At 43.1% G+C, this 10,391-nt stretch overlaps 1 protein-coding gene across 2 annotated transcripts; it reads left to right on the top strand.

Moving 5' to 3' along the window:
• The first annotated feature begins 467 nt into the window (after positions 1-467).
• Positions 468-10,330, top strand: LOC148891010 (inactive double-stranded RNA-specific editase B2-like). Of its 2 annotated transcripts, XM_089007742.1 has the most exons (11): positions 626-760; positions 3,090-3,215; positions 4,342-4,656; positions 5,379-5,743; positions 6,221-6,323; positions 6,410-6,584; positions 6,659-6,822; positions 7,536-7,695; positions 8,430-8,611; positions 8,806-8,987; positions 9,169-10,330. In XM_089007742.1, exons 2-11 carry the CDS (start codon positions 3,164-3,166, stop codon positions 9,385-9,387), a joined length of 1,917 nt encoding a protein of 638 aa, XP_088863868.1. In that variant the 5' UTR covers positions 626-760; positions 3,090-3,163; the 3' UTR covers positions 9,388-10,330. The 2 variants fall into 2 exon arrangements, with proteins under 2 accessions (XP_088863867.1, XP_088863868.1); XM_089007741.1 differs by lacking the exon at positions 3,090-3,215 and having other exon boundaries at positions 468-760.
• The last annotated feature ends 61 nt before the right edge of the window (positions 10,331-10,391 follow it).

The raw sequence follows: 10,391 nt of genomic DNA, 5'->3' as shown, positions 1-10,391 counted from the left end.
GTGACTGCAAAGTGACCTTGAGACTTTTAAAAGGCAATATAAATGAAATGTATTATTATCATTGAGATTATACATTTTTGAAATACAGATTTTGAACCATTTTTCCTCCGTGTGTCGAATAGTGATGTGTCGTTCACGAACGAACCGGCTGATAGAGCCGTCTCTTTGAAGAGAACGACTGGAGCCGACTGAAACTTCAAACCCTTCGGTTAAAGTCGCACGTGATTGGTCAAAATCCGTGATGGAAGACACACGCACGCTCGCACACACACATGATTACAAGTAAAGTCACATACATTTTTAAAATGATATGCTGTAGTGTATATTTTTGGTAGTACAGTCAATTAATTTACGCAATAACAATAAAAGAAAAACTGAGGAGCGATTTGGGAGCCGAAAGAGCCAGATCTTACAAGTGAGCCGAACCAAAAGAACCGGCTCTCTAAAAAGAGCCATAATTCCAATCACTAGTGTCTAACATGCTCCTGTCAATCAAAGGACAGGGGGCGTGGCCAATGTATTCGTGTGAATAAATTCGTGTGTGTGTGTGTGTGTGTGCGTGTGCGCGTGTCTGTAAGCGAAACGCTGTTTTCTCGCATTCTCAGAACACGGCAGGCAAATGTGCATCAAGTAGCAGAGCGTGTATCATTTATGATCATTCTTAATTTTTAATATTTGTCCCGCGTTATGGATACAAATGAAGTTATGGAAATGAGGAGGAAGAGCAAAAGAAGGAGGAAGAGGAGGAGTAGAGTCACAGGTGAGACTTTATAAACATGTCGACTTTTGTCCATGTTCATGTTTTTTTCCAAGTCATTATTTATGTTCATTTCAGTATTATTATGGAGTAAAATCACATTGTGATTATTATCATTATTGTTAACGCATTGACTGGTAAACAATGTGCAAAAATGTGTCCATTCCAGTGCCAGGGTTTTTGTCATTTTCACTCAAATTGTAGGACCCACAAAATATTTATTTTTAGGACTATATAAACATTCAATACAGCATAAAAAACCTTAGATTCTCTTCTTTCATTAGAAAAAAAAGTTAATTCCTAAATTATTTGGCTCTGAAGTTATCTGAGCTTGAAATGGGGGCGCGTGTGGCTGCCGCTGCTCACCCTCAGAAAAACTTATCCTGTGAAATGATTATATGATTGAATGAAAATGATTAAAAATAAAGCAGCTATCTCGATGGCTAGCTACCTAGCTAGCTATCTATTTGCTATCTATTGGCTTTCTGGGTTGCTGGCTAGCTATATCGCTATCTATCAGCTATACAGCTAACTAGCTGGCGAGTTATCCATTAGCTATCTATTAGCTAGCTCGCTAGCTTTCTAGCTATTTCTGTTACTTTCGGCTTGAGTGAGCGCTGGCGCGTGTGGCTGCCGCTGCTCACCCACAGAAAAACTGATCCTGTGACCGTAAAGTGACCTTGAGAGTTTTGAAAGGCATTTGATGAAATGAAATGTATTATTATTATTATTATTATTATTATTACAATACAGGTAACATCCAACTTACGACCGGCTCAATTTACAACCACCGGTACTTACAACCATGACCGCCAGACCTATTTTTATTATTATTATTATTATTATATATGGGAAAAAGTTTGAAAATACAGTAAAGTCTCGTTATATCGATATTCAAGGGAGTCCGAAAAAATATCGATATAACCGGGACTATCGATATATCCGATATCGATATAACCGGGACTTTACTGTACACTATTCATTAGGAGTGCGCCTTATACTCAGGTGCGTTTTATATGCCAGAAATTACGGTATTTTCGGTGCAAATACGTGTAAAAAGAAGTGGCTAAAGGGTGGAGTTTGTCAGTGAGCGAGTTGATTGCTGAAAGGGGAGATGCGGTTGGGGCAGCAGATGGCGGCCCGTTGTCGTAATTACGCCCGCAACAGGTCATCGGCTGGAGCGCGGCGTGCGGGATTATGATGCCATTGTGCCTCATCGTTGTCCTTTTTGTTAATCCCGACAAAAGGCGGCAGATTACAGTTTGATGGCCCTTTTTTTTACTTTGCTTTCAAGCTCTGCGTTTTTTTTAATTCAAAGCTTCCCCCCCCCCCCCCCCCCCCCCAACCGCCGCACTAAATCAACTTCCATTTTCATTAACGCACACGCTATTTTTTTTTGGTTCAATTGCTTGAGCGGATGCTAATGCTAGTGACTAGCGCTAGCCGTGTCATTCAAGTTACCAATGAGGATTGTTTAATCATAATAATAATAATACATTTCATTTATAAGCATCTTTCAAAACTCCCAAAGTCACTTTACAGTCACAGGATACATCTTTCTTGTGGGTGAGCAGCGGCAGCCACAAGCGCCAGCGTTCACTCAACCCGGAGGTAACTCGGATCGATAGAAAGCTAGCTAGCCAGCTAGTAAGTAGTTGATAGATAGTCAGCTAGTAGATAGCTAGCTAGATAGCTAATAGACAGCTTGCTATCTATCTAGCTACCTAGCTAGCAATCTATTAGCAATAATAATAATAATAATAATAATAATAATACATTTCATTTATCAGCACCTTTCAAAACTCTCGAGGACACTTTACAGTCACAGGATTGGTTTTTCTGCGGGTGAGCAGCGGCAGCCACACGCGCCAGCGTTCACTCAACCAGGAAGTAACATAAATACGAATACAACCAAGTAAATAAACTGATGAAGAAATAATTAAATGGTAAATAAATAAATAATGAAAATAAATGAATAAACATAACTAAAAACAAATAAATGGATACAATAAAGGAAAAATAAATGACAATAAATATAAATAAAAAAATACTTCAAAAGTATTAAAAAATCATTGTTGCAATTGATTTTAAAAGCGAAAAAAAGCCATATTTTTTCCTCATCACATCTGATCATAAAGTTATTAAATTGCAACACAAAAGATGAGATTATTGTTTTTTGTGTGTGTTTGTTTTGCTACCATATGTCACTTGGGTAATTCCTCATCGTCTCTTTGCTCATTTCACAAATGGACCAGCAGATTTTCAGTGTCGTTTGCACCACTTTCCTCTCTTCCATTGTCACTTTCATTCTTTCACTTTATGTGCCCCACAGGTGTCCATGCCGAGGCCCGGGGGCCAAATGTGGCCCCCATATCATTTTATTCGGCCCGTGACAGCAAATAAAGCATGTCAAGTGTCATTTTTCTTGCTAAAGGCCAGACCCAACTTTCAAATTATCGTACGTAAACTACAATAAAAGTCATTCTTTTTGACTTCGCATTTGAAAAGTAGTTATTGATCAATTTGTTGTCCATTATAGGTAGAATATATGGAAAAGATGAACCATTGTACTGACTTCCCAAATTCATAACAACCCTTGAAATGAAAACCGTAACTACAAAGTGGACGGAGAGCACCATTCCCGAATTTGTTCAGGTTTTTTTTTTTTTCATGTTTGGGTGCTGATAAAGCGCTGGTCAGACCTCTGGTAAAGTAATGCAATCCTAACCGTAACCCTAACCCTCGCCGTAAATCTAGCCCTAACAAACTTAACAAAAATTTCCAAAACTTTCAAAAAGATTCCAAAACCTTCCAAACCGTAGAATTAACCTTAACCCTAACTCCTAACCCTAAAGTAACCCTAACCATAACTCTAAAACTTACCCCAACCCTAACCTTTAGACTAACCCTAACACTAACCCTAACCCCTTATTCCGGACCCTAACCCCAACCCCGAACCCCCTAACGCTAACCCCGACCGTAACCCTGAACCCTCACCATTGCCCCTAAAATAAATTAACAAAAATTTCCACAATTTTCAAAAACTTTCAAAAAGATTCCAAAACTTTCCAAACCTCAGCATTAACCTTAACATCAACCTTAACCCTAACTCCTAACCCTAAAGTAACCCTAACCATAACTCTAAAATTTACCGCAACCCTAACACTAACCCCCACCATAAAAACTAACCCTAACCCCGAACCCTCACCACTGCCCCTAAAAATATTTAACAAACATTTACAAGACTTTCCAAAACTTTCCAAACCTTAGCATTAACCTTAACATCAACCTTTAACCTAACTCCTAACCCCTAATTCTAAACCTTAATCTAACCCTAAACCAAACACTAACCCCGTAACCACCTCACGCCCTAACCCCCTAACCTCCTGACCCTTAACCCTCTGACCCCCTAACTCTAACCGCTAAACTTTCCAAAAGATTCCAGCTTTGAAAGGCGCCTAATATAAAATGCATTACTATTATTATTATTATTGTATTAAAAATCATTTGACATACTGCAGTGGTTCTTTTGGGTTGACGGAACAGATGAATTCAATTGTTGGACATGACAACCGTGTGCTCAGATCGGAGCGGCGAGGAGGCGCACAAGATTTCTGACGAAGGAAACCACCTGAAAAAGCCCCAAACGGAGCACCCGGCGTGTCCGAAGACGACCAAGTCGGTGGTCCAACTAAACAAGCCCGGTTGGCGCTACAACGGCGCATCGCAGACGGGACCCCCGTACGCACCTGCGTTAGCCGCTAGCGTGGACGTCAACGGCGGTGGACGCACCAAGAAACGGGCCAAGATGAGGGTGCTCGAATCCTTGGACGGAGCTGCAGACGATTTCACGGAGGACCAATTGGATCGCTCCCAAATGTTCGCTACGGAGGGTACAGGTGGCTAAAGTACTCACGTACAAATAATTGATGAAAAAAATACATCATAATTACACATAAACGGCACAAGATAGAGCAAAATGTTCCTATGATTGGCTATCTAGCTATCTATTAGCTATTTATTAGCTATCCATTAGCTAGCTGATTGTAAGCTGTCTGGCTGGCTATCTGGAGATCTATATTCGCTATTTATTTGCAATCCATTTGCTAGCTAGTCAGCTATTAGCTGTCTAGCTGACTTTAAGCTGTCTAGCTGGCTAGCTGCTGGCTATCTATATTCGCTATTTATTTGCCTCACATGGCGTCGATAGCTGGTCCAGGGTACTGGTACTGGGACGCTACGTCACACAAACACACACCTCATTGGTGTTTTTCGATAATCTTCTGCTCGACCGTAATTTTCTATGTCTTCTTAGCCTGTGGCGGGGTCTTTTTCATTCCCATAATAGCAAAAGTACTCCACTCGATAACAAACCAGGTCTGCACTCAAAGAAAGGGGGTGTGGAAAACTAGTCCGCCAGCCAGCGTGGTGCTATGTGGTTTGGTTTGTCCACCGAAAACTAGCTTGTATACGAAGATTATATTCTCGCGAATTTAATGTTCGTAAGGCGAAAAGTTCGTACACGAAAGCGTTCGTAAACCGAGGTATCACTGTATTTTGGAATCCTCATAACTACTCTCAAATGTGTTCTGTTTGTGATTGTCCATTGTTGTCCGGACAGAAGGCGAAAACCAGAACTGCAAGTCAACGAGGAAAGCGATTTCCCCCCAAAATGTCAATCCATCCTGGTCCCGAGGAACGATCAGTTCTTGGCCGTCGGGGTATTTTGATCCCATCGGGCTGCTCGGTGGACTGCGTCCGGGCCTTCGCTACTTCTGCCTGATTGAACGAGTTCCCGGGCGCTCGGAGAGGCGTTTCTTCACGGCCGTGCGGGTGGACGGGCGGATGTTCGAAGGCTGCGGACCAAGTCAAAGAACCGCCAAGGCCCGGGCGGCCGCTAGTGCTCTGCGCTCGCTCTACGACGGCAGTCCAGAGACCAACACCATGATGATGGGTCTCCTTGATGATCCAAAGCAATTGCCCCAGGTTAGACTCACACTTATTGGTCTCGGATTGGTCTCAAATGATCGGCGAGGACCAGTAGATTGTAGTCCAGAACAAAAACCCAGTTCTGGACCTCATCTGGACCAAATATCCCAGAATCTCTCCGTGTTTATTTATCTTTGGTCCTCTACTTCCTTCTCTACCGCCTCGCGGTGACCGAGGTTTTGACTGATTTTAGAACACGGGCTGTCAATCAAGCGGCGTGACGCATTAAGGCACATTAGCATTAGCGGTGATCATTAGTGAAGATTAGCAAGTGCGGCGGATGGGCAGCCAACCAAGACACCGTGACGGTAAAATAATCCCAAAGATAATTGTTTCACACGCCGGTTACGCACGACCTTGTGTCACCGTCCCGCTACTGAAACTCGCTTCTTCATTGGCTAACGTCATGATTCACGTTTAATGTTTATTCTTCGCTACAACATTTACCGCCGATTTATTTGTTGTGGTCTACAGTTCTTTGCAGAATCCATCTTCCAACTCGCAAGGCAAAAATACCAGCAGCTGATGGACCAAAGCTTTGCCACACACAACATGGCCGCCATAATCATGACGACAGGTTGCCCGTGTTAAAAAAAAAAAAAAGACAGGAAATGGTCGCTATCGTTCCTTCGGACAAACAATTGGAATCGTTTTTGATTCCAGGATGCGAATTGGGCTCAGCGGAGGTGGTTTCCATGGCAACGGGGACCAAGTGTTTGGACTGGGATGGAGTGCGTTCCGCCGATGACAGCGCCTTGCGCGACTGCCATGCAGAGGTCGTGTGTAGGAGGGCGCTGTTGCGCTACTTGTACGCTCAACTGGAGATGCTACTGATACGGTAAAAAGATTCCATGTATCAGTGCGCATAAAACTCATCCAAGAATAAATCTAACAGTCCTATTTTTCATAAAGTCCTCCAGACGAGACTGACGTTGGCTGGGTGTCCATCTTTGAACGAGCGACTGGTCGCCAAAAGGTCTTCAGGCTGCGAGACCAGATCGGACTCCACATGTTTGTTACCACGTCACCATGCGGAGATGCCCGACTCAACTGTCCCTACGAAAACAACTCCTCACGTGAGAAATTTAAGACTAAAAATACAAGGGTGTAGTTCAATTAAGTCTAAAATGACTGGAAACCCAAGAAGAAAACCATGACTGGGCCCGAGAGTCACCTCAAGAAAATCTGGGGCGACAGCAGTTCCAGGGAAGTCTAAAATCCAGGACTGGTCTGGGAGCTATCTTAGCAAATCGGTGACTACAAGTAGGGCAGTCCAAGTTCAACAGTCGTCTTTGGTAAGACTAATATTTCTGTAGGCAATTCAAAGACTTAGTCCAAGAGTAGACCACAGGCTAGCTAGCGCATGGAGAACTACTGTGGTCTATATCTAACATGTCAAAAATTCTATTGAGTACTATCAAGTACATAGAATACTACACGTCAGGGACTAGTCCAAGACCACAATTGTGTACTTTCATTGACATCTAGTCTAGCCAAGGCTGAGGGTCGATAAAGTCCAAGACTAAGCCTCACAGGAACAGCACTTGGAGTTCACTCCGACACAGAAAAGTCATTGGCGCCACTCTCGGACTCCACCAGTCCAAAAATTCCAAATTTCTCATCTCGGTCTAAGACCAGAAAGGCTAGCAAAGAGTCAAAAAATGACTTCAAAATGTATTGAATTGAGACACAAACTATGTCTTGATGTCCAAGACCTGGCCATGATTTGCGAGACGATCCCAGACTCGTTCACCAGCGACCCTGTGTTTGTACGTTTGTGTGTTATTAGCCTCCGTGAGGACGAATGTGTTGCGCTGCGGCCTGAGGACAAAGGTGGTCGGCGGGCAGGGAACGTTGCCTGTCACAGCTCAGTCGGCCAATCACAAGAGGACGGGAGTGTCACCGGGTAAAACTCAAGTCAGCATGTCTTGCACGGACAAAATCGCTAAGTAAGTGGCAAACACACCGGATGCTTTCTGGTCTTAGACCGAGATGAGAAATTTGGAATTGGACTTGTTGGAGGCAGAGAGTGACACCGAGGACTTGTTGGAGTGAACTCTGAATGCTGTTCCTGCGAGGCTTAGTCTTGGACTTTAACGACCATCAGTGTTGGGTAGACTAGATGTCAATGAAAGTACACCATTGTGGTCTTAGACTAGTCTCGGACTTTAGTATAGTGATACATTTGCTTACGAACTTAATTGGTTCCCAGATAGAGTGTGTAAGGTGAAAAGTGTGTATCCCAAACTTTAATTTCCTATAGGAAACCATTAAAATGAGAATAATCCATTCCCAGATCCCCATAAAACATAAATTTCAACTTTCTAATTTTCTAAGCCTTAAAACTACACACAATATACCTTATTTTATGTATAATACATGTGCTATGGTATTGTAATTAAAGAAATAAACTGTACCGTATAATAAAGTTGTTTTATTTACCTTTGTGATGGTCGATGGCTTGAAGGAATGGCCATCTTGAGGAATGATTTCTCATAAGCTTTGTGGTCAGAACTGGCTGCTTCACCATGACGAATGACACTATGAATCCCTGTACGACGCTTAAAGTTCTCGAACTATGCGTGGCTAGCTTTGAAATCATCAATGGATGACGAACTTACTGAACCTACTGATGTTTCCAAATCTTGTTCTTAGACTTCTTTGACCTCTAATTCTGCAACAGGTGGTGCGCAGTGGGCCTGCAGGGGGCGCTGATGTCTCACTTGGTGGAACCCGTGTACCTTCGGAGCCTGACGGTGGCCACCTTGAACCACACGGGCCACCTACAACGAGTCTTGGCTCGTCGCCTGGCGCCCAATAAACGCTACGCCGGGCCTTACAGGCGACAACCGCCACTGCTCGCGTGTACGTATTTCAATACGGCGCTCATTAAATTGTTTGGTCATCCGCCCGAGGGCTGCAAGTTCGTAACGAAAACACGGACTTGCAAATATAGTGATACCTCAGCTTACGAACGCTTTAGCTCACGAACGTTTCGCTTCACGAATATTAAATTTGCAAGCATATAGTCTCGGCTAACTAACAGGTTTTCATTTCAGGTCTTAGAACCGTCGAGCAGCGCCTAAACGGGATTTCGTCACGCGTGAGTGTCAACTGGAGCAGCGGTGACAGCGACGTGGAGGAGCTTAGCGCCTCATCGGGCTTGAGGAGCCGCTGTGGGACACCATCCAGGCTCAGCGGCCGACGTTTATTTCCCCGATGGCAGCGTCTTCACAGGCAGGTAAAAACGTTCTGGAAGAGTTTGTTGGGTTTGATTGACAAAATGCTTAGATCAGCAAAAACAACCGCTAAATGTTCACCTAGCTAGATAGCAAGCTAGTTATTTACATAGCTGATAGAAATTTCTCCACTGCGAGACTAATAAAGGCTAAGCCAATCCAATCCAATGCCTTGTCCAACAGCTCCACGATTGGACGCCTGAGGACACGCTAAGGACGCACGGCGCCTGGAAGCGAGCGTCCGGTCCGTACCAGAAGGCCGTGCGGCATTTTGTCGACGCCGTGCGGGACGCGGGACTCGGAACATGGAACAGGAAAGTTCTGGAAAGTTCTCAAAGCGTAAAAGATGACGTTGGGTTGTCAAGATGGGAGAGAAAATCTGAAAACAAGCGCAAGTGGTGAGCATGTGTGACTTGCAGTCGGAGGTTCTGGGTTTGAATTTAGGATGTTGACTTTCTGTGTTTTTTTTTCCCCCTCTAAGTGTTAGAAAATATTATTAGATATGTTTGGTTCATTCATCAATTTCTTGGTAGTGTATGTGTACAGGTAACAACCGAGTTACGACCGGCGTGAATTACGACCACCCGTACTTACAACCACGACCGCCAGACCCCTTTTTTTTTATTCTACGCCTGGCACCGAGACGCGCAAGCAGCCAGCATCGCGTAATACAATTTTGGCCAGCCAGCATGTCACACACTCGCACGGCAATCTACTGCGTGACTACACAAGCGATTTAAGTATAAAATTCATAAATTGAACTGTAAACAGTTTTGTATAGATTACAGGTACAGTTATACAGTCATAAAAATTGATAATATAAAATGATAAAAATGACACTAAAACAGTTTGGTATATAATAGTATTCAATAGAAATGTGGCTTAAAAACCACAGATTGACATTGTACACTATCCTGTCGTGTTAACGTCATTTTGAATGGATTTTGACTTACGACCGTTTGACTTACGACCATTCCGTCAGGAACGGAATCTGTTCGTAACTCGGATGTTAGCTGTATTTTATATATTTTTATAATAATAATACATTTGATGTCTAAGCGCCTTTGAAAACTCTCAAGGTCACTTTACAGTCACAGGATAAGTTTTTTCTGTGGGTGAGCAGCGGCAGCCACACGGGCCAGCATTGACTCAACCCCGAAGTAACTCAAATAGGAAACTAGCTAGCTAACAAATAGATAGCTAATAGCTAGCGAATTGATAGCCATTAGCTAGCAAATAGCTAATAGCTAGTGAATAGCTAGCTAATTGCTAGCAAATAGACAGCCAATAGCCAGCGAACAGATAGCCATTAGCCAGCGAATAGATTTTTGTCCATTAATTGTATTATTATTTTTTTGGTTATGATATTTTGAAGAGTACCATTTTGTCATGTAGCAACTGCGACA

This window comes from Hippocampus bargibanti, linkage group LG11 (assembly GCF_051943395.1).
Source record: "Hippocampus bargibanti isolate YZ-2025 linkage group LG11, ASM5194339v1, whole genome shotgun sequence".
Taxonomy (NCBI): Eukaryota; Metazoa; Chordata; class Actinopteri; order Syngnathiformes; family Syngnathidae; genus Hippocampus; species Hippocampus bargibanti.
Note: the sequence above shows the minus strand (reverse complement) of the source record. Positions and strands in the feature narration are given on the sequence as shown.